General features: G+C 39.3%; 2 protein-coding genes across 5 annotated transcripts in view; one reads left to right on the forward strand and one right to left on the reverse strand.

The window, feature by feature from the left end:
• The window catches only part of LOC129716858 (uncharacterized), a 78,307-nt gene extending 72,213 nt beyond the window's left edge, over window positions 1-6,094 (reverse strand). The window contains exon 1 of the mRNA XM_055666698.1: window positions 4,846-6,094. Coding sequence (XP_055522673.1) covers window positions 4,846-6,094 — 1,249 coding nt within the window. The remainder of the gene's footprint in view (window positions 1-4,845) is intronic.
• Window positions 1-24,855, forward strand: part of LOC129717858 (acetylcholine receptor subunit alpha-like) — a 503,655-nt gene that overhangs the window by 211,414 nt on the left and 267,386 nt on the right. The window lies entirely within an intron of this gene.

Consider the following 24,855-nt stretch of genomic DNA (forward strand, 5'->3'; position numbering starts at 1 on the left):
TGACATAGATTGAAATCAGAATATATATCATATACACGAGATTACAGGGCTGTCATTCGCTCATTCATTGCGCTCAGTGTGTTAATTTTACGTCAAGGCACAACGAGAACGGTACCTACACATTTTGACAACCAACAGACACAAAGAGAAAGAACGAAAACGAAATGACAATGAAAGATATCACCAAGTGAGAAATATTTCAAGAGAGGGAGAACGGAACAACACTTAGTGCTGCTTTTTGTGACACATTGCGTGAGAACAAAGAGCTTCAGTTTGAGCAGTTTGCGTTGCGTTGCGGGTAGAAAAAATAGCAGAGAAAAGGAACCAAGAAAGGACCATATACATTTTTGAGAATTCATTTAAACACGATTCTCAACGGCGTGGAGGTGTTTCTTAGGACATATTACGCACTTCCAGACATGTTTCTGTCCCGGTATTTATATACAATCGCTACATGCATTCACTACTGATGCCGTTCATTAGGGTGGTAATGACTTGTATGGAAAAAAAATTATCCTTCGTCGCATTTAGAAGTTGATTCAGTCGAAAAGTGAAACTTTAACCGATCGATTTTTTCATTTTTTGTTTTAAGATAACACCAGATCTCGATGTTTCATGAATTTTAAGGACATGTTCCCGAAATCAGATTGAGCTGAAGTTTAGTATGGGAACTTTTTTCGAAGACGAAACTATTGAGCCCTACTTCTAAACGAAATTCAAAAAGTCGATTTCTATTGCCACCCTACTGTTCATGTACAAGACATATTGCGACTATCTCCGGAAAGAAACAATTTTTAGTTTTGAAACAAAACCCATTGAACAGCACTGAAAATTAGCTTCTAAATTATTTCAGTAGGAGTCAAATGAAGTGCAAAAACCAAAAAAAAAATTAATACTATAATCGTTCGTTTGTCAAATCCGATAATCATTGCCCCAAGCAACACACAAAGTAAGACACAATGTGTGGTGTCGCACATTTTGGCAAATGCACGAAGATTACTCAGTCGCTTTTTTTCGGTGCGAAAGAAATACAAAAGAGCGAATGGGGAGAAGAGAACACAAACGAAATATCGGGAGTGGCACGCACGGTTTGATGACAAATGTATGGTGTACAAAACTTGTGTGGTTCTGTCTGCACTGAGGTGAATTCCAGCCCTGCACGAGAATCGTGATGTTCCGGTAAACTTTAGCTTCGGGCGAACAATCATTTTGTGGCGCTCGAAAAATCGTGCCTCACTTTCGTGCGCCGGTACATATGAACGACTTGCTCATTCCTAATAATACTCTGCAGCAAAACAACCTCAGCGATTCATGTTACCCTACACAACTTAGTGACGCTGGTGCCAGTAATGTGGAATCATATGCATATGAACATAGCCAGAGTCATAGTTCAATGCAAAACGTTTTGAACAAACTTAATGTCTTTTTAGTTGTTAATGATTCAATGATATTTCTAAATGGCCGGATTCATGAAAGTGAGCCGATCAGTTAATATTTTCATTAATCTAGTCAGTACCCCAATTATCAGTATTGATTTTTTTTTTTTTTGTAACTCTAATATTTATTTAGGCCCAACCGCGAAGCATAATGGGGCCGAATGTCTTTTTGGAGTAGGGAAAAGCCAGCTTGAGTAGAGCTTGTATCCCGACTGCTCCTCCTCAAACAGGCATAAAAACCCTCTCATCTTTTCTCTTTAAAATACAAATTAAAAATACAAAATTAATTCAACCTAAAACTAATATGTACATCTATCTATATCTATCTATATGTAAAACGATCTATCTATATGAATAAGTATAAAATTGAGGGATGATGAGTCCTTGTCTCTTGGAAATCATAACCTAAGATGAAAGATGGAGAAAGAAAGATAAAGATTAGTATTAGCCTTAAAGATCTGCATAGAGAGGGGGGGACAGAGAGAAGCAAAGAAGGGAAGAGGATTCAAGTACGATAATTTATATCTTTAATAAATTGGTAAAAGGAATTTCAAGGATTTCTTGTTTCATCGTCAAATCAAACACAACAGAAGGATTTTTGAGCGATGTTGAAATCTCACGGTATGGATCAACAACCGAAGGATTTATCTCCATAGACATGAACCGCTGGTATACTGACATACAGGGTTTCTGAACAACTTCCAGACATTTCTCATAGTTCGCAATAATCATTGGATTTGCTATTTCCGATCTGATGAGGAAACGTAGGGCCAGCTCAAAAAGTCTCTCTTTAATAGGTAGCACTCCAGCTATGACCTCTAGAGTCATGGTATGCGTCGATTGCATGCAGCCTAGAGCGATACGCAAACATCGGTATTGTATCCTCTCTAGCTTCAGCATATGTGAGGCTGCGATACCTCTGAAACATATGCTGCCGTATTCTATTACGGGCAGAATCGTAGTTTGGTAGAGTCGTATCAAATCCTCTGGATGAGCTCCCCATGTGGTTCCTATTACCATTCGAAGAAAATTGATTCTCGGTTGGCATAGTTGCTTCACGTAATTCACATGTTTTTCCCATGTGCACTTAGAGTCATACCATACTCCTAGATACTTGAAGCTAGGTGACTGAGTGATGGGTCTTCCGGACAAAGTTAGCTATAAACGGGGTGGTGGTCGCTTTTTTGAAAAGACTACCATCTCCGTTTTTTTCAAGCGAGAACTCAATTCCAAGACAACTGGCCCAACCGCTCAGATTATCCAGCGTATTTTGCAGGCTGTTTTTCATGTCTACAGCCAGAGACGCCGTGACTGATACTACGCAGTCGTCAGCTAACTGGCGCATGGTGCAGCCGTCCGCCAAGCATGTGTCGATGTCACTGATGTAGAAGTTGTACAACAGCGGACTCAGACAAGAGCCTTGCGGGAGACCCATGTAGCTTGTTCGTGTTATTGTTGAAGAACCGTGGTTGAAAAGTAAATGCTTTTCAGACAGCATGTTGATCAAGAAGTTCGTCAATATAGGGGAGAATCCTCTTTGATGCAGTTTATCGGAAAGAATTTCGATTGAAACTGAATCAAATGCACCTGTGATATCCAGGAAAACTGAGGTCATTTGTTGTTTGCTACCAAGAGCCATTTCCGCTTCTGTGGCTAGCAATGCTAGGCAATCGTTAGGTCCCTTGCCCCTACGGAAGCCGAATTGGGTCTCTGATAGCTGGTTAGTTGTTTCTGCCCAGTTGTCTAGTCTACGCAGAATCATTTTTTCAAGCAATTTGCGTATGCATGAGAGCATTGCAATCGGCCTGTACGAGCGATGATCTGTGGCAGGTTTTTCTGGCTTTTTGATTGCGATAATCTTAACCTGTCTCCAAGCTTCCGGGATCATATTGTTCCTGATAAGCGTATTAAACAGTACAAGAAATCGTATCTTAGCCGAATCCGGTAGGTTTTTCATCAAATTAAATTTGATCCTGTCCGGTCCTGGAGCCTTGTTCTTGCAAGAAGCGAGTGCGATTGAAAATTCCAGCATTGAAAACTCTGGTTCTTCAATGGCCGTTGTGTCGCTGAATTCCTGCTGTGATGGGACAGCGTCTGGGCATACCTTTTTCGCGAAATCATAGATCCAACGTTCAAAGTATTCATTAGCCTCATTGTTGTCGGACCTATTGCGCATTTTCCGAGCCGTATTCCAGAGATAGCTCATAGAAGCATCTCTGGGTAACGTGCTTATGAAATTTTGCTCTCTAAACTGATCAAAAAGTTGAATGGAATGATCTTTCCTGAATGCTAGGTATGCTGCTTTTAGAGTTTTTTTCATCTCGGTGCATTCTTTGTCCCACCATTGTTTGTTAGGACGAATTTTCAACTTGTTCTCAGGGGCGGGCCTCGTCTGAGATTGCAACGCGCTATCTAAAATTAATGTTGCAAGGAAGTTGTATTCGTCGGATGGAGAAAGCTCATCGGTTGTTTCGAGACCCTGGGATATTATGTTCGCGAATTTTTCCCAATCAATATTCCGGGTGAGATCATACTCTACTACGACTGTGGTAGCAGACTGGAGCCTGTTCATAATCGAAATACTTATTGGCAAATGGTCACTACCATGGGGATCTTGAACAATCTCCCATTTACAATCCAAAGCTATTGAGGAGGAACACATAGACAAGTCTAAAGTGCTCTCTCGTACTGGAGGCCTTGCTATTCTTGTAGCTAACCCAGGTATATTCAATAGGGTCATATCGAACTCGTCTAGTAAGCTTTCAATAAGAATAGCCCGGCTATCATCTCCAGGTGCTCCCCACGCCATACCGTGAGAATTGAAGTCTCCCAAGAGAAGACGTGGTGTCGGAAGCAGCTCCGTTATTTGAGTTAGCTGCAGCCGGTTAATAGTAGCTCTGGGTGGAATATAGACTGATGCGACAGTGAGGCTCTCACCAGCAATTGTTATATGGCAAGCAACAATTTCTATACCATCAATTGCTGGAAGAGGGATTCGGAAGAATGGGTAGCATTTTTTGATACCAATGAGCACTCCACCATAAGAGTTTCCGCGGTCTAACCGAATGATATTGAAGTTTTGAACGGTTAGTGTTGTATCCGTTGATAACCATGTTTCTGATAGCGCGAAAATATCGCATTTGCTATCGTGAAGCAGGAGTTTAAATTTATCTAATTTGGGGGTCAAGCTCCTACAGTTCCATTGTATGATCCTTGTTGTCGATTCGTCACTTCTGTTGTCTGATTTAGACATCGAAGGATACGAACGCGAGGAGGGGCCATTTGGTGCTTAGTTGCTTACCCAACATGCAAATTGTTGGAAGCCAAGCTGAAATCATACTTTTAAGAGAATCGGATAAACCAAAAGTGGTAAATATCCATTCAACGATCATTTTGAATGAAATACAACCATCAAAGGACGGTTTTTCAGATTCCGATGACAATTTAGCTGTGGGAACAGCTCGTTTCCCTGGGAGCTTAGGGAACTCTTTATCGCAAACAACTTTGAAACCTGGTGGTGACGCTTTAGCATTTTGCTTGGAAGTGGAACCACGAGGGGTATCATTAAGCGCCTTCTTCTGCTCCTTTCTAGGGAGTTTAGGAGAAGAAGCACTTGGCCGTTTTCGTACAGCTCCGGTTGATAGCAGAGGTTGATAATCCTCTTCGTCATCATTTGAATCATCGTTTTCCAAACTGGAGTAACGATTTTCCTCCTGCTGTAACGCTGTCTTCAGCATCTGTGCGAAAGACTGCTTACTGCGTTGTCTGGTCGATTTTTTTAGTGCGTCAGAGCGTAGCTTATACTTTGCGCACTCTTCAATTCTGTGTGGGTTGCCACCACATAAGGAGCATTTTGCTTCCTGTTCGCTACAAGTGTGGTTATTCTCCATTATTGCACCACACTTGCAACATTTAGTCTTATTACTGCAGTAGGCTTTCGTGTGCCCTAACTGCAGACAATTAGTACAGGTCATTACTTTCGGAATGAAAAGTCTAACCGGTAGTCGGAGTTTGAATAGCTCTAAATAATCCGGAAGCACTTTTCCTTCGAACGTCACTCTAAACGAGTCGTTCGGGGAGTATTTGCCCATGTTGTCTTTAGAATACATTCTTCGGCATTCTAGAATTTTTATTTCTGGAAGGTTTGGGTTTTTAAAACGTCCAGTTCCTTCCAGTATCTCTTTCTCTGTAAGATCGGGTTCTGTTATCACGCCCTCGATCTCAATAGCGCGTGCCGGAATATATACCCGGTACTCAATGGTAAAATTTTGATCTTCAACGACCGCATTAGCGTGTTCGAGATCAGAAAATGTCACCTTTAATTTGTCAGCTTTGACCTTATATACCTCTATTAGGCTGGTATATCTCAAGCGCAAAGTTTTACAAATTTGCACCACTTTCAGGGGTTTGTTTTTGGGACGAATATATACAACCCAGCGAAGTCCAGGTTGATTCTTCTGGTACTTCTTTACTCGAATTGGTGCGTCATTGGTGGATGGGATAGGCGAAGCAGTGTGACGAGGTCTCTTACGTTTTTTCTTCACTTCAGAGAAGCCGTCCACACTGTTGTTAGGGGTGTCAGAGAAATCCATTACGGACTCTTCTCCCTCTGAACAGGAGGAAAGGTCCGGGGGAATAGACAGTCCACCCACCGCCATTGGGTCGTGAACTGCCTACCGCCGAAAATTTTATAAAAACGAGTTACTTATATAATCAGTATTGATTGTTGGTTGCATTGTGATAATCTAATTTTTTAGTAAATCTGTCAAGTCCCACCCGAGTTCTTGCAGTATTGGTGATTTTGTCGGGATTTTTCGAAAAAAAATCCTTCAAGGAACGTTTTACCCCAAATGGCATATCTTCGGTAAAGTAGGTAGTTCTGGTAAGGTGATTGTCCAAATTTTCAGCCAAATTTATTAGGTCTAGCAGGAAATATAGTGATTTTAGTGATTTTGATTTTTAGAAAAATCCATCAAGTCTAGCAGGAGTTATTGCACTTTTTAGTATTTGGACGTTTTTGGACATATTATTTTCAAGGGCCCCCAGCTAACCTCAATGAAAAATATTGAAATTTTGCAAAATTTCTACCTTGAATAGACAAACAAACGCTGAAAATTTCAGCCCAATCGGAGAACATCAGAACAACACGCGGTTGCGCCTCTAGCAAACTGGCTTTTAAACACATGCTTTATGCACAAGGCATCGTCCCGTATAGAAAAGCAATTTGCTAGAGTATTTCATTGGTCCGCCTTACTAGCACAGCCGGTCCGTTTTATATACACGCTGTGTTGTAAAAAATCGGTTTTCGAGACTGTTTTTATTTTAGTGAAAATTAATATAAAATCACTATAAAGCGAAAAGGTTTAAATTATTTTATAAAAAGCACTAGTCAACGTCGAATCGTTGAAATGTTGTGTATAAAACAGAACAATGAATGATTTCCTTAAGGTGACCGTCTTGCCCGTCGTTCCCCTACTACCGTTCCAAGCATAACTGTCCCAACGTTCATAAGGTTCATAAGGCGTAAAACATGGGACTGACATGCTTAGGACGACAGTGTAGACGCTTTCAGATCATTCTGGGTGGAAACGCTCATAACGGCTCTGTAGCGTAAGTTTTTGTACCAGGTCAGTTAATACACCCAACGCAAACGGGGAATATTTTATTACTTTTGGGCAATTTTTTATTACTTTTTGTGTCTTATGATTGCGCATTATACACAAAAAGTAACAAACAAAAAGTAATAAAAATTATGACGGCCACACGCTTGTATGTGTTTCTGCAGGAGAACATACAGCCAAGCACCGCAATGCATGTGTTGGCAAGACTTCACTCGCTGCATTTGTATTGATGCAACGATCTGGTTCATTTTTGTCTCCCTTCATCCACACATAATCAGAATCTCAACCGTCAACCTCAAATGTCCAATTAGAAACACTTTCGTTTCGTCCCCCAGTGTTTACTTGAAATGGAAATATGTAATACTGTCTGACCAGAGTTGCCGAAGTTGCGAATATTGTTCTGGATGGGCACGAGTTTTGTATATTCAAACAGGTCCAATGATTATGTGCTGTAAATAGCTTGCAAGAAAGCGAATGTTTTTATTTTTCTCTAACGCAGTTTACAGATCGTGATGTCATTTTAAGGCGCATTTCAAGTCTTTGAAATCATCAACGTTTGCATACTCTACGACGGCGAAAATGTTGCTTGGCAGCTCTTGTCATATTTTTTCGCTACTCCGTATGCATACAACGAGCGAACTAATACACGCCCACCGGATGAATTGGTGGTTGAAAAAACTTGTAACATGTGCAACTTATGCGACGGTGTGTGATTTTTTTTGACTTGAGGTGGAAAGGGAGCATTTTTCGACAGAAAAAACGTTGCATGTGGTTGAAACGACCATTATTAGATAGTCGTACTCTCATAACACGAGCTAAATATATGACAGTATGTGTTGTTACTTAACTGGGGAAGAATTTTATTGCTTTTTAAGTAATGGATTTGTTACCTAAAAGGTAATTTTGCGCTATTGCTTCTGAAGTAATAAGGAAAAGTTTTGCGTGTATGGTTCTCGTGCCAAGTCGATCAATATGGGGTGTATAGGTGAAATAGTGAGAAATTATTTTATCGTGCATAAACAAATATTAATAGAACAGGTTTAATCATAACAATCGCGATATGTTCAAATCGAGTCTGTCAACTGACATTCACGGTTAACCACAAATTATCAGTTTCAGTAAAAAAGTATTCTAATAATTTTGCATATTTTCTGCTAATTGGTGGTTCTAAATATCTCCTTTTCGTTACGTTCAACATTTTTTACCTTTTTTAGCTGGACTTTGACTTTTGCGTGTTTAGTGGACTTTAAGCCATTTCGATCTGCTCACAGCAACATGGCAAGTCCAAAAGTTATTGAGTCAAATTTAATATTTATTGCATGCGAATTGGCTTTGAAATAAGATGCACAGTTTATGCCGATTCCATTTGTATGATAAAAAGGAACAGAGGCATTGCAACTTGCGCGCATCTACCGAAAGGTATCCAGTATCGTAAAGAAAACATTTCCTGCGGAACTGCACGTTCTTCGTCATGCTCTGCTCATATTTTATTTATACATACTCGAATAATGTTTTACTTCACTGCACAGTAAGTTTCAAAACATTCGACTGCGATAAAACAGCAGGCTTCGGAAGTCGCACGGAACTCTTTCTGGATAATTTTGATACACTTTCGCACATGTTTACTGTTCAAGGGAATTGCAAAACCAATCATTTGTTTTTCTCAGTTGAAATGTGTGTGTGTATGTTTGCAATATATTGACAACGGTTTAGCTTCAGAGATATAAGCTGTTCTGCCATACAGGGATGATTCAAGGCAATTCTACAAGACCGCATTTCGTCGTGGTTTTGATATTAGACTGAATCACATTATTTCTTCTTAACATAGATAACGTGTTTTGCAATCATTGTGTGCAATGATACCTATAATGAACATTGCCGTTGTTCGAGGCTTTTTTGACGTAGAACTACGTTTTTCTTTAGCCTACCCAATCAAAAAGAGAAAACAAAAATGTAACAGAAGCTGTTAGTTTGCTTTGGGAAAAACCTCACATACTGTGTTTTCAATTTGATCCCGTTAGGTGTTAAAATAACAGAAATTATAACAGAAATATTTCTACTAGTATCAAAAACATATCAAACTTTGTTACTAACGTATCAGCTTTCTAACAAAATAAGATATTATATATAACAGTATAATAACAACAATTGTTAGAAACAACAGGTTTTGATAAAGACGAAAAATTTGTTAGACTTGTTTCAGAACAACTTCATTTCAGGTTTTGCTATTATAACTTATTCAGATTCAATTTTGTTATCAAAACCATATGGGAAAATACAAAATTGTATCAAAATATGTTATTTATATCTCGCGTTGATAGAATTTTGTAGTTTTTTAGTTATGCTCTTCTGATAGGGTACCACATAGGGATGTAAATAGGAAAACTATTAACGAAACGGGGACGAAAAGTGTCCCTTTTTTAATGCTTTTAAATCGGTTTGTTTTCAACCGATTTTCTTGATTCTTGCAGCAATTGATTGAAAAATTATACACGCATCCACCCGAAAGTAGAAAAATGTTGATTGATTAGGCGAACTATTGTACTATTGAAAATTGTCAAGCCTTGTTGAAACGCAAATTACGTCCTCTGATTGGTCGCTTGCTGCCTTCCCCTAAAAAGGTCGATAGAATAGTATAACTAGTTAGCCGCATCGTAGCGAATTGCGGAAGTAGTAGCAGCGGGTTGCGCCAGTAAACGAATCACATCACGTATCTAAGCAGCAGCGAGGTAGCACCAAACGTCTCGATATGCCAGTTAAGAGCTTCGGCCTTCTACCCGCAATAAAGTTTTGCTTTATCTTGGCAACAACACATTCTGTGCTGAATCCAAGAAAACACAATCGGTCGCGGCCGTCTTATTTACTGAATGCGAAACCAGCTTTTACAGATTTTGAACAGGAAAATGCCTTTCTCAAGGCAAATTAACAGGAAATTGAAGGTTAATAACTTTTTGGTAATAACACAAGCATTCTGTGCTGGATCCTAGCAATCAAATGCTGTCGTGATAAAAAAAAATTACTTTATTTATTTACCTAATCCAAGCCCCCCCCCCCCCCACTGTTGGGGCAGCACAAACCACCGATTTTGAACAACAAACTGCCCTGTTCTGTTAGAACGCCTTAACAAAGGTGATTAATTTGACTTTACAGGAATAAATTGGAGTCGATTCAATCAATCAACATGAACAGAATTTCGTCGTTTCCCAGCTGCTCAGTTGCAACATGATGCAACACGCAACAACGAGCAAACGAAATCGCTTGATTTTACAAACCGCAACACGATACGGGTTAAAATCGTTGCGTGTGTGAGAGCACCATCGGTCTTTATACGCTGTATACAAAAAACAAATGCGAATTGTGGAATATTATTCCACTAAAAGAACATTAGAGAATGGTAAAATTGAACAGAAAGGCGTGGTCTATTTCACAGCAACATTCGGCTATTAAAGAGTGTTTCTGGTAAAACCAGCTACATTCATTAGTCGGAAGCAGGCTTGCCAGATCCGGATTTATCCGTAGATCTGCGGATTTGTTCACTTCTACGGATTAACATTTATATAGGAAATCCGTAGAAAAGAGGGAGAAATCCGTAGAATCTACAGTTTTCAACGAAATAGTTCTGGCATTTCTGGTCGGAAGGTAAGCTGGCTGAACCGTCCATAACGTTGACAGCAGTAGCAGCGGATTGCAGCGGATAGCAGCGGGTTGCGCCTATGGATGCCTTTAAATCAAACGATTCACTTGCCCTGTGGTTGGTCACCATGTCTCAGGAGCAGCGCGGTTTTTCTCACTTCTCAGCGTGTGTCGTCAGACTGCCGTTATTGCCCCACTACTGAGCAGCAAAATGCCTTCCTCAAGACAAATAAACAAGTATTTGAAGTTTAATAATTTTTTGACAACTCAAGCGAGCAATCTGTGCTGGATACTAGCAACTTAAATCTGCAGCGGCCGTTTAATTAACTGGATGTGAAACAGCTTTTACAGCTCTTGTTTTCAGTGTCTTTATTCCCCCACTGTTAAGGCAGCACAAAGCAAGCATTAGTAGACTTTATGACTCATTAATGAAACACTTACAACAATGCATTTGTTAATAGTGTGCGTAGTTCTACGTCAGTTATGCGGTCGTGTCTTGAATACAACCTCCTACTTTTTTTCAAAACTTCTCGATATTGGCAACAGTGCGTTATGAAGGTAAAGGCAAAATAGGCCTTGAATAATTTATATACAATTGAAATTGATTAAGTGTTCTGCTTTCTTGCCAATACTTTTTGCTAGAAGGTGACTAGGAAAGGCGTATGGGGTCATCCACATACCACGTGGACAGCATTGGGTGGGAGGGGTTGGGTAAGGTCCACGGTTCATTTTTTTAGAATTTATATGGGCAGTTGTCCACGGAGGGGGAGGGGGGGGGGTCAAAATCGTAAAAAATCTGTCACGTGGTATGTGGATGGCCCCTCTCAGTTATGGCCTTGTCTTGTTTTTTTTTGCTGGTTAATGTACTAGTAAAAATAGAGCATCAGCACTTTCGGATCACTGCCAAGGAGGATTTCCCCTCTCCGTTCTGACTATTGCGGTTAACCGAAGTTGGTCCAATTACTTCCAGTAAGGAAGTAATTGAAGTAATTGGACCAACAAAAGTAATTGGGTTTAGCTATTCTCGGATTTCCGATTTTTTTATATCATCTGAAAGAGTGTAATTTTCTGAGCAAAACGTGATTTTTTGAAACTTCATATCATTATCCTTCGATTTTTGAATGAAGAATAAAAACTCGCTCTAAATCACTTTGATGACAGTTGGTATAAGAGCGAACTGTCATTGTAGAGTTTTCGAGCAGATTTCGAGCAGTTTTAAATCGTGATTCAAAAAGCGAAGGATAACGATAGAATTTTTTTTTAAACACGTTTTACTAAGAAAATGCAGATCTTTCAGATGATATAAAAAACTGATATAGCTAAACAACCCAATTGGCGACAAAAAAAAAAAACAAAAGTATTGATAACTACGTGCTTGCATGTGTTTCTGTAGGAAGACATACAAGCCAAAGCCGCCTTGCAGCTAAATCGTACTTTTGGAAGTTGTGCCTTTAAGTGTCATTTTGCGACTGATGAAAAAGCTTGAATCGGAAGGGTAAAACTCACACACAAGCACGAATATAAATAATAACCGTATCACTTACGTCAATAGTGATACTGCCAATAATATGAAGTGCGGAGTACAGAAAATACCTTGGCAATATCACAATAGATCAAATGTTTTTGATCGCAGTGTTAAGTCCATACAGGAAAAAAATGTAGTAAATCTCAACATTTCAGATTAACCCTCTAGTGCCCAAGTTAATTTTCAGACGGACTTCGAAAAAATCACTATGAGTTTTTATAAACATTTTATAAGTATTGATTGGAGCTTTTAGAGCTTCGACTGAAGACCGTCTAAAGGCGGTACTGGCACTAGACGGTTAATTGAAAAATTATTTTGCGCAGAACGCAACAGCGCTTCTATAAAAACAATATCGAGATAATCAAGTGCCGCTATAATTTAAAATTCAGTCCACCAAACCTGAGAAAAGGAAGGGATATTCCTGAAAGTATTTTTAAAACATTTTCTAGCGTATAAATCTTTTATAAAAGTGTACCGTTTACGACGATTAAGACAGCATAATTTTTGAAAAGTTACTAGAGATTTAAAAAATGAACTGGCATCTCGTGGCCAAGGATGCCGTATGTACAGAAATATCTCTATTTACCTGTTTATAAGAATCATTATAAAACATCGAATATGTACTCACAAATTACATTTTTGGCGAATACAGTGAATTATCAATTTTTCTCAAGTAATAAAAAATATTAACTTTGATCTGAATATATTATTCAGATTTCGGGTTGCTGTGATGTTTACAAAAAAGTCGTCGTTTTTAAAACACTTCCAGACCTGCACTTTTCATCATTTTCCGTGTTTTTCTCTAGTATTTTTTTTGTTGTTTCGATCTGGTTCATTATAAAGTTATAATTAATCTTTAAAAAAACTATTGTATATTTATCAATCTCTCAAAAATAGAATAAACTCTCAAAAACAAAAGAAACTTACGTATGCATACCAAACTAATAATTAAAATCTCTGATTAATTTATTATATGGTAACTAACACGAAAACTAGAACCCAAATGCCTTGTACACATTTTTAAATAGATATTTTGCAGCGTGATACAGGTGGTAAAAATTTTCAAGCATTATACGAGCGGACGTTCTCAGTGACAGGTGCTACGCTGGATTCTAGGAGAACCAATTTTTCGGCTGTAACTCTGGTTTCATTAACATTCGACCACACCAATACTCGGTTCTAGCCTAACTCCGGCCATCATCTCGATTAACCACATTGAAGTTTTTATTTATAACATAGATTCGTGTCTTTATTACACTGTTACCAGTACGGATAAATTAGACAATCAGTGCATGAAATGTGCGAGTTTGGTACGGGTATTTAAAAAAAAAACTAAATCCAGGACGAGTCGGGCTCGGGTCTGCAACCGGCAATAGCGGCATTTTTACTTTTGGGTTCGGGTCGGGTGCGGGTAGCTGTAACAAATAATTTTTCGGGCTCGGGTATTTAGAAAAAACAGGCTACGGGTTCGGGTCGGGTACGGGTTTAAAAATTCTCGATGAGTCGGGTACGAGCAACAAATTTCCCATACCTGACCATCTCTAGTAGTTACGTCCACTTTAGAGTAACGACTAACGAGTGATATGTACTATAATAACTACAATAATGAGTGATATTATTATAACATAAAAATGTTTTTAATTTAAAACAAACAGAGCCCTCCTCTAATTTTCTTGAATAAAATCGCAAACAGATTCAAAAATATGTCATCTGTAGAATTTTCTAGTTTTTATAAATGTTACCAATTTAAACAAATGCATTCAGCCAGCCAAATATCTCAAATTATTCGAAACGTGAACAACACATTGATTTATTGGTTAATTTTCTATGACAAACACAGCCAGCATAATGGAAGAGGTCCAATCATTTGCTATTACCATTAACTAGCATGATTTCCCTCCGATGAGCTCTGTGCAATACATTTTCCGCTCTCGAGCATTAAGCGGTAAATACTGTGCGTCCGAGTCGGGTAACATTTTCCCGCTCATTACCCGCTCGACTTCAAGAGGGGGCAGTAGAAGACAGAATACATATCGTATGACTAGCCAGGAAGCAAACCGGAGTCTCATTCAACTTGGCAAAGCAAGCAACCCAAAGCGGTAGGAACAACAAATACTGTTAGAAAGCAACTGGAACCGTAGCTAACCACCCACAAACGAGAAAACTTAGCCGTGTAGCTTCTTGCCCTAGCATCACCGCACACCATTCTCAATACCTAAGCTGAAATATACGTAATACTGAAAAATTCAATTTCACATTCGAGATGATGACTTTTTGCTTTCCCCATTTCTTCGACTGCTGATCTTTGTCTTTGATAGAGTTTTTCTTGCTTAGCTTGTGGTGTATTTCCACTGAAACGTTACTAAGTACGGTTGTTTCGGTATGGAGTCATTTGTCAACAGATGGTGGTGCTCATCCTCATATACTGAATTATATACAATATCAGACATCTTTATAAAAATCAACAGATAAACTGAATAAGCAATGCATAAACATTTTTTTCTTGCTAAAGGATTTCAAAAGTTTACATTTTTACCTACATGATAGGTACAGAATGCTATCAATGTCTCACAATGCTATTAAATTTATACATAGATAGTAGATAAATTAAAATCGAATGGATTGTTACTAGTCGGCCAGACGGGCTTACTATTCTAGACCCCCGGTCCCTGGTCGTTCCTCTGGAGACCGATTGGGGCGGGTACTCATGACCTCTTTTATGCCCGAGCTCAAGCGTGAGGTCCTCTCCCTCAAGGTCGGCTCTAAGTCTAGTCGGTTAATCAGGACGGTGATATGTGTGAACTAGAGAAAAGCTAGTGATTATAATGTCAACGTTTAATAACCTTAAATTTGTACAAGCTGTGTGGGTGTGTATCAGTGTCACTGTATGGCTAATTCTAGTTTACCTTGTGGCGACGGTAAGGGGGGGTTGGTTTCCTGGCTGGTCAGCACAGATGGGACGGGAACGTGGCGGGCTCTTCTTTCTACGTTGGTACCATACAACGCGCGCCGTGGGCGTTAAGATAAGGCTCTCGCGGGTGTGTTGGTAGCAGAAAAGTGGATCACAGCTGGGTCTCTATCTTGATTCCTCTGAAGACTACTCCTACACGTGTACCATACACTATCGGATCTCTTTCGCCGGTCCGGGCACGGCTCGGGAACCCGAAGGTTGGTGAGTTTTCTCCAATCTAAACTCAACAATTCCATCTTGGGGCTCGTTACGGGTCCAATTCGATGGGATATTAATTTTCGGGTCCTAACGAGAAGAAAGCAATACTCAAACTGCTTTCCTCGCTAGAAGGCTCTAATTTCCGCTCTTGCTTCTAGTTTACCAATTTTCCCATTAATTTACCTGATTCGCCTTCTTTTCCAGGTTTAGTTGGAATTTGCACCAAAGAATTTCGATCCGGATGATCGACACTTATCGATTTTTAAAAAGGGTATAACTTGTCACTTGCTCTTCGAATGTGTACAATGGAAATGAGGCCGACTCTCGATACTCAGCTTTCAATAAGCTTTTAGCTTTCGTGTACTCCCATTCATCTCTCTCTCTCTCTCTCTCTCTCTCTCCGCTTGGTTTGCTATCTCTGCTTCCTGGCTCAATCCGTCCCCTGAACTGAAGTCGTCCCGTCTATTTTCTAGCAGTTTTTCGTGTATAGTGTACTGTGAACTTAATATTAACCCTTTGTGTGCTTAGTGTATTTATTTTGGCCAATATTCTTTTTAACCCATGGGAATTTTAATATTACGGAGGTTTCTTATTTTATATATTTATAACTATCACACCAGGTAAATGTTACGAACGGTAACAGGATCGTGGTGCAAAAGTATTGGTTGCTGTGACAATTGAATTAATGTCTCGATTGGCTAGAATCCAAAGAAATTAAAGTTTCATTGATCTGAAGAATTCAATGGAGCAATTCATTTTTATTTAGGCTGCTAAAAAATTTATTTTCCTTCTGTTGGAGGGTAGTACTAAAAATATTAAAGAAAACAGAAAACCATCCAATTTTGCTCGATATCGAAGCCTTTCTAACAATAACACCCGAATTGCTTAAAAAACGCTAATTTTCCAAACAAAATCAAATTGCAAAGTTTTCGAATAGAAATTCTACGTATTTTCAAACAAAACAGCATACACATGTTTTTCTGATGGCGTTATCCAGTGGTAGTAAGTAGTAAAACTGTAAACAAAATAAAGAGTTGAAAACAGTAATGATTGAATTTCTCAAAGTCGTGGAATGTGCTGTTTTCAAATGAATAAACTTTTTAGGGTCAGATTTCGAACGAAAATATCTTGATCGATAGTTGCAATGTTCCTCAAACTTTGATATTATGATAAGTATATTTGAACTAGTGGAATCTGATTGAGCAAAATTCGTTCAAGTTGAGCGTAATTGGATCAATCACGAGTTTGCTTTTTAATGGCAGAAACAGAGCGAGATCATTTCAATTTTTATATTTAAGTTGCACATAAATGGTGGTTTCACTACATAATGACCATTTTGCTTTTCTCCTAGAAAGGTATAGCAATCATTGAAAAACCGAAGGTATAAAAGTGCTCCAAAGGGTCGAATCTCGTAGATCAATCGACTTAGTTCGACGAGCTGAGCATTTTCTGTATGTGTGTGTGTGTGTGTGTGTGAGTGTGTGTGTGTGTGTGTGTGTGTTTGTGTATGTATGTAACGCTCTTCTAATGTCACTCTTTTTTCTCAGCCCAATTTCCATGAAATTAATTGCAAATGGAAGATCTAGTTGTTCCATGAAACCCTATTGAATTTTATTGTAATCGGATTTTTAGTTTCGAGGTTATGTATCAAAATGTGAAAATCACAAAACTTCATTATCTCAGAAACCATTTTTAAAATAATTTTATAATGATTGGAAATGTGGTTCAAAAGTTATGCAAAGAAACGTGTTTGAAAATCTATTTAAACTCACTCACTTTTCTCAGAGATGGCTGGAACGATTTTCACAAAATTAGTGTCATATGGATGGTCTTGTTGCCCCATAAGACCCTATTGAATTTTATTGTTATTGGACTTTAACTTTGTCCGTTATGTATAATAATGGGAAATCAGGCTATAACAAGAAACATGTTTCTAAGACTGCTTGAACTCACCCACTTTTCTCAGAGATGGATGTATCGATTTTCTCAAAACAAGTTGCAATAGAAAGGACTAGTTGCCTGATAACACCCATTTGAATTTTATTATAATCGAACTGTAAATTTGTCTTTTATGTATCAAAAAGTAAAAGTTATGAAACTCCATTATCTCAGAAACTATACAACCGATTTGAATAAAATAGGTATCAAATGAACGGACTGTCTTTAAAACCCCTAAATAACGAATTTTATGATGATTGAACATGTAGTTCGAAGGTTATGAAAAGAAACGTGTTCAGAAAACTTTTTTAAAATCACTCGTTTTGCCAAAGATGGCGTGACTGATTTCAACAATCTTAGTTTTAAATTGAAGGTATAGCTGCTTTATTGGTACCCATTTCATTTGATTATAACACTGGTTGACAAAATCGAAAAAAATGCTGCTCTGAAACTAACAATAGTTGCCCTAGAAAGAAAAAAAATCACTGGAAAAGCTTAATTTTTTCATTTTTTCTCAGTTTGACCTTCGAGGCCACACTTGTGTTGACCAGTGTAATCGGACTTTTATTTTAACCATTATGTGTTAAATTGTAAAAATATTAAAAGTCTATTCTCTCAAAGATTATCCTCAAACTTACCCAAAGGCTGTTTAAAACTGGCTGCTTTGATCAAAGTTCGAAATTAGGAGTCATTATGATAGAGAAACTATTTATTTAGTACAAATATTACGTAAAATTTTAAATACTATGCTCCAATTATTCCTTCAAATACAACATCAATATTCTAAAATCCAAAGAGTGGATATACCTTTATTGGATTATATTTGGCAATTGAAGGATGTTTTCCAGAAACCGATAGTCGAAAATTCGGATTTCAAAATGAAGTATGGAGTTGATTCCTGGCCTCTGAGCATCATCCCGGGTACTGAAAAACTCACATTGCGTAATGTTTGTCCCTTTTAGACTGGTTTCCAGGAACCGGAAGCTACTGTCTAGTAATTTAAAATGGCGTCTGAAGATGATTTCTGGCCTCTGGGTATCATACCGCTACCCCGAATCGTATGGATAATATTTGTCACTTTTGGCTGTTGATCGGAAACAGTCGCCATCTTTGCCATCGAAATATACAGATTAGGCAGTTCGGCAAGTTAATGATGGATTTTATGATTATCAGGCAACCAAAAGTGGTCATCTGGATTAAAAATGGGGTTTGAGGTCGGTGCTGGCTACTAGGTATAATCCAGGTTTCAAGAATTCATATTGATTGGTATTTGTCCATTCATTGGATGCCCCTCAGAAACGATCAGTAATGTCAACTGCGTTAAAGAATTTTATTTTCACTGATAAGATCATTCAAATTAATTTATAAGGAACAACATTTAATTATAAATTATTTGAAATCTGCTGACTAAAGTTGACATAAACAATCTTAATATTTATTCGCAGTATATGAGTACAAATCGATTATACCACGATCAAAAACTGAATGGCATCAGATATTTGAAAGAATTTTATGTTATTTGCATGTATATGTGTTAATATATGTTCATATGTGTGTGAATGTTATATTTTAAATGTTCGGTATAGTTGTGCTGTTGGCTACCAACAATTTGTTGTTCAGAATGAATAACAAATCCAGCAGAAATGATCAAGGTGTATTTTTTAAGTGTTGGTGTAAATCTATTTTAACAAATAATAAGTACGAATGAGAAAGGCTGGGTCTCACCGCTAGGTGGATTAATTTAGGTTTTAAGGAAATTTTCGCTGGTACAAAATTCAGAACCTAATAAACCAGCTTTGAATTTATTGCATAAACAAACGTAATGTTTATTGATTGTTAGATAATCACAAAAAATACTGGCCAACACTTTATCGGCTGAATGTTGCACTGATGGGCGCTTCGGACAAGCCTAATCATGTAAAAACTATTCTGCCGACTGCCAATTGTACTCAGTGGTGTAGTGGTGGATCCATTTACTATTGCGCGTAATCAATACCAGATTCGCTGTCGAATGTTTGACACCTTGGTCTCTTTGATCAGTTGTTAAGAAACGCGGCACCCATCGCGCACACAGCTTCTTCCTGCGTAGTTCCCAAGATTTTTCATGTTTTTTCTCAATTTTGAATTATTACAAATTAATAAAGAACGCCAAATTACTAAATGTTTGAAAAATATACCAGCACTTGATTCCGGGATTTTTTTCCAGTTCATATGAACATTTTACCTATTCCTGCACATTTTTAAGCTATTGCAAATATTGAATGATGTTTAAGCGAAGTTACAGTACCCTTATGTCTAGTTTTACGCGGCGGATACGTAGCGCGTAAAAAACAGGATACGTAGCGCTTAAAAAACAGCGTAAATTCCAGAATCCGCATAAAAAACGTTTTTTTGACACGGCATTATACATATAATGTTCAACGAAACCAACTGGAGTCATCATATCTGTTAAATACTTTCGAAAAAGAATTAATAGTAGTGTTTCTCCCACCTGCGAATCGAGGTGACTATTGAAGAAAAATATACGAAGGTTAGGTCAAATCCGTGAATATTCAGTGATTGGATTATGTAAATTTATCGAACACGAGCGATTTGTAAATGTAAATGCAAAGGCTGAGTTATGAAGTTTTTATATGCAATATGACTAGAACAACAGACTAACAGACATAACACGTCGAACAAATTATAACAGGTGAAAATGCCGATAAGCCATGAGTGCCGCGATTTACGCGAATAAATATTAAAATTTTGAGAGAGAAGCAAGGAAACCTTGAACTAGTTAAAAGCGGTACTCTCGGAAATCAGACGTCGACGAGATGCACCTAGTCGCCACCAGGAGACACACTCTGTAAAACGACCACGGGGGCGGAGGCAAAAAAACCTCTGGAAATGGGGGCGGAATTAATGGGTGAACCGGTGGAGAGCGCCAAAAAATCAACCGCCAACCATCATTTGACTATTAGACAAAAACTCGAGGTGAAAGGTTGTAATAACGTAAACGAATTCGAATTAAAACTATAGCGACAGTGCGACTATTGTTTGCTGAAAGAAAAAGTATAGTGAAAAATAAAATAGAAAAAGAGAAGTTGAGAAGTGAAGTGAAGGCATCGTCAAACAAAAAACTGGTCAATCAGGACCTCATGTTCCTGCCTAAAGCTGTTGGAACCCAGCTTTTTAACCAGCATAGCTATCCCTACTGGAGTTAGCCAGTTCCTCGGAGCACCGCGACAACTGGGACATCGGGAAGGCGAGAGGCAACGGACTTCAGGCAGTGGCAAAGCTTGGAAGTAGAACGAAAGCAGACGTCGAAGAAGGGGCCCCGAATGCTTAGAAAGTAAAGAGACGAGGTAGGAGATAGAGACTAAGGAAGTGGGAGTGACAGGCGAAATAAAAGAGTGGTTTGAGACAAAGTTCAAGTGTTTAATTTGACCAACACACGATAGCCGACCCTGAGGCGGTGTAGAAGGGAGTCTCAGCATTGCTGGCTCTACCGGCCCGCTAGTTACAAAATTTTCAATAAAATCATCGTTTAGATGATTTCAGTGCTTTACGTTAGTAACACTAGCACCATCTGCTGTCGTGTTCGCGCTGCGTAATGTATTTCGACATCAGCCCCAGCGTTACCGCATATGTCAAATGGGAAAATACAAAATATGTGTGAGATTGCATGACAGCGTCCCAGGCGACGTTTTCGCGCGACGACCGTTATTCGATTGAAAATTTGAAATGAACGTTTTTTTTGTGGCGATGGAGCTAGGTTCCAGTGTTACATCTGTTAGTCTGTGCTAGAACATTGGCTAAAATAACCTGTTTTTGACATAATTTTGCATACACGTGTTTGGATCAAAGACTCGAGTTAGCCATTCTACTGTTTGATGGTGAAAGGTTCAAAATGGCAAATTATGAATTAAACATAAAAGAAACCAATGCCTCTACGCTAAGGCGCACGATGGCAAAGCAATGCATGAAATGCTCAGCAGCTATAACTGGCATCGATATTGTTATCTGCCGCGGCTATTGTGGAGGCTTTTTCCACTTGAATGAATGCTCTGGAGTAACACGCGCGATGCAATCATATCTCATATCAAGCAAGAAAAATCTTTTTTGGATGTGCGATGGTTGTGCTGAACTGTTCGCGAATTCGCATTTTCGTGCTATTTCGTGTCAAGCCGATGAAAAATCACCACTTAATTCGCTGGCATCTGCAATTACTGAACTACGCTCGGAAATCAATCAACTGCATTCTAAACCAACAACTCACGCCTCGCCAGCAGCTAGTCCTCGTTGGCCCACGATCGACCACCGTAGAGGTGTAAAGCGTCCTCGTGTATTGGAATCAAATGTGCGCGCATTGGAAGTCTGTCGCGTGGGTAGCAAAAAGCCGCTTGACAACGTTATGTCAGAACCTGTTTGCAAAAATGAAGCAGACCAAAGATTCTGGCTTTATCTGTCACGGATTCGCCCGGATGTTACTGTGGATGCTGTTTGTGAGATGTCGAAAGCCTACCTCAATATAGAAAATAATCCAGTAGTGGTTAAGCTTGTACCAAAAGGCAAAGCCATTGAATCACTTTCCTTCGTGTCGTTCAAAATTGGACTGGACAAATCGCTCAAGCAGAAAGCTCTGGACCCTGAAACATGGCCTGAAGGACTTCTATTTCGGGAATTCGAAGACTATGGAACCATAAAATTTCACCTCCCAACGCCGGCAAACGTGCTTGCGGCCCCTTTATTACTCCACCAGGCGGCATCATCACCAATCACTCCCATCATGGACTGCTGAATGCAACCACCAGCTTCAGACAGCATACATGCTACACCTCTCAATTAATCGTGGGATCACCGATGGATGTTTGTGTCCAGACAACGCTTATTCTAGCCGAATCATCGCATGAAGACTTACCCACAATCAACTTGACGAATTCCATCGACGACCAATCTGTTTTATTTGGATCCTGCCCGGGGCGCGCCGAATTATGCAAATTGGAAGCCCCCCATCCGCTCATCACAGTCGCGCCACTGCAGCCAGCGCTCATCAGTCGTCCCGGTCCTGTGTTTGAGTATGGAGAAGGGGTCTTCCAGCTTGCTAGCACTGGCAAGTATTCTACTGAAGTTAATAATTCAACACCTGATATTTCCGCACCTTCCAGTCATCCACCGATAAATAAACCGGCACCAAAAACAGGCTCGATTTTCATTGAAGCCCCACCAAGACGCACGTTATACAGCAATCAGGAAGCTTCCAACTCTTCCGACTCAGTCGTGTTGCCACCAGCACCACCGCCGTTTTCAACCATCAATTGTTCCAGCCATGAAAGACGTCTTGGTCCTGATGTCGTGGTAGAGGAGGAGATCTTCCGAAATCCCCCAACAGGCGAGTATTCAGTGGCTGAAACGCATACTCTGCCTAATCAATCTTCCGGTTTCAGCCGTAATGACGATCGTCAGAGCTATAACCGATTTGCTGCCACCACCCGTGCTGCCGCTGTGAGCAAACATCTTCTGACAGTTTACTACCAGAATGTGAGAGGCCTACGAACCAAGACGAAAGATTTGAAGCTGATGCTCTCTAGTTGTGACTACGATATTTTGGTGTTCACTGAAACCTGGCCCCGACCCGACATACTCGATTCAGAGCTGTCGACTGAATACTGTCTGTTTCGATGTGATCGCAGTGAGTTAACCAGCGATTTTTCAAGGGGCGGTGGAACACTTGTTGCAGTAAAATCCAATCTCAAATGTGTTTCAATCTCAATACCAGATTGTGATCATCTTGAGCAAATGGTTGTTCGGATCGATTTTCGTACTCGCTCACTTTATAAGTGCTCCGTTTATTTGGCTCCAAACTCTGCCGTTGATTTATACAAGGCTCACTGTGCGGCAATTCTTGACGTCTCTGATCGTTTAAAAGACGCTGATATTCTGATGGTTTTGGGAGACTATAACTTACCGAACCTCGTGTGGCAACTTGATGAAGATCTTCATGGTTATTTACCCATTAATGCATCTTCCGAACATGAATTAGAACTCACTGAATCACTGCTTTCTTACGGACTTCTACAAGTTAACCAGTTTACAAATTCAATGGGACGGTTGCTTGATTTAGCTTTTGTTAACGTACCTGATGAGGTGGACGTGTTGAACCTGCTGAGCCACTCCTACGAGTTGATCCTTTTCACAAGCCGTTAGTCGTTTTGCTTGATGTTGACAATGATGTTTTCGAGGAAAGTGAGCAAGGAACTGGTATTATGGCGTTAAACTTTAAAAACTGTGACTTCGATGCTTTAAATAACGTCATTATGTCTATCGACTGGCGCCACTATCTAACAGGTGATTCAATTGATGTGGATGTGTCTATCTTCTATGAAAAACGGTTGGAAGTTCTGACTGAAAATGTCCCGCGTAAACGAAGACGTCTTTCCAGCGTTCCAATGCGTAAGCCTTGGTGGACAGCTGAGCTTCGCCAAATGAGGAACATGCTTCGTAAAAAGCGAAACCATTATTTAAAATCAAGAACCACAGAAAATTGCAACTCTCTTCGTGACATGGAAGCTGTATATAAAGAACACCTTGCTGAAACGTATAGAATGTATATACAGAATGTAGAGCAGAACTTGAGGCAGAATCCTCAAGTCTTTTTGAAACATATCAAGTCTTTGAAGGCGAGCCCCAGGATACCATCCAATGTTGAACATAACGGGACAAGTTCTAACTCCAATTACGAAGCGGCCAACCTATTTGCCAATTTCTTTGTAAGTGTTTATAGCACAGTGACACCCGCTTTGCATCCAGACTCCTTTCAGCGAGTACCAACGTATGACATCGATTTCCCAGTATTTACTCTTTCAACCAGCGAAGTTCAAACAGAACTCGAACACATTGACCCGACTAAAGGAGCCGGGGTCGATGGATTACCGCCTCTGTTCCTGAAAAATTGTGCATCTTCATTGGCTTTTCCTGTTGCTTGTCTGTTCAATCTATCGCTTTTAAATAAGACTTTTCCAGATATCTGGAAATTCTCCAGAATTGTGCCTATTCATAAGTCAGGCGTCATGTAGAAAATTATCGTAGAGTATCAATCTTGTGTTCACTTGCAAAGGTATTCGAAACAATGATTCAAACTGTACTCTACAGAGCTGTAAAATCTGTGATATCAGAGCACCAACATGGGTTTATGCAGCACAGGTCAACAACGTCTAACCTAATGTGTTACATGAACTACTTATTTAAAGAAGTCGAAAACAGAAAGCAAGTTGATTCGGTCTATTTCGACTTTTCTAAAGCGTTCGATGTTGTTCCACACAATTACGCCATTGAAAAGTTCAAGCATATGGGATTACACACTTAAAACTGGATCTCGAGCTCGGCAAAAAAACATCCGAGTTCACTCGGCAACTTTGGATTCAACCGGTATTTCAGCAAAAAAAATGCCGGTTGCCGACAGTTGTCGGATCATTTTGCCGAGACTTCGTCCAAAAAACTAAGCTTGACGAATCTCGTCTCTATTTTTTGCCGAATTTATCGTTAAACACT

This window comes from Wyeomyia smithii, chromosome 1 (genome assembly GCF_029784165.1).
Source record: "Wyeomyia smithii strain HCP4-BCI-WySm-NY-G18 chromosome 1, ASM2978416v1, whole genome shotgun sequence".
In the NCBI taxonomy this organism is placed as follows: Eukaryota; Metazoa; Arthropoda; class Insecta; order Diptera; family Culicidae; genus Wyeomyia; species Wyeomyia smithii.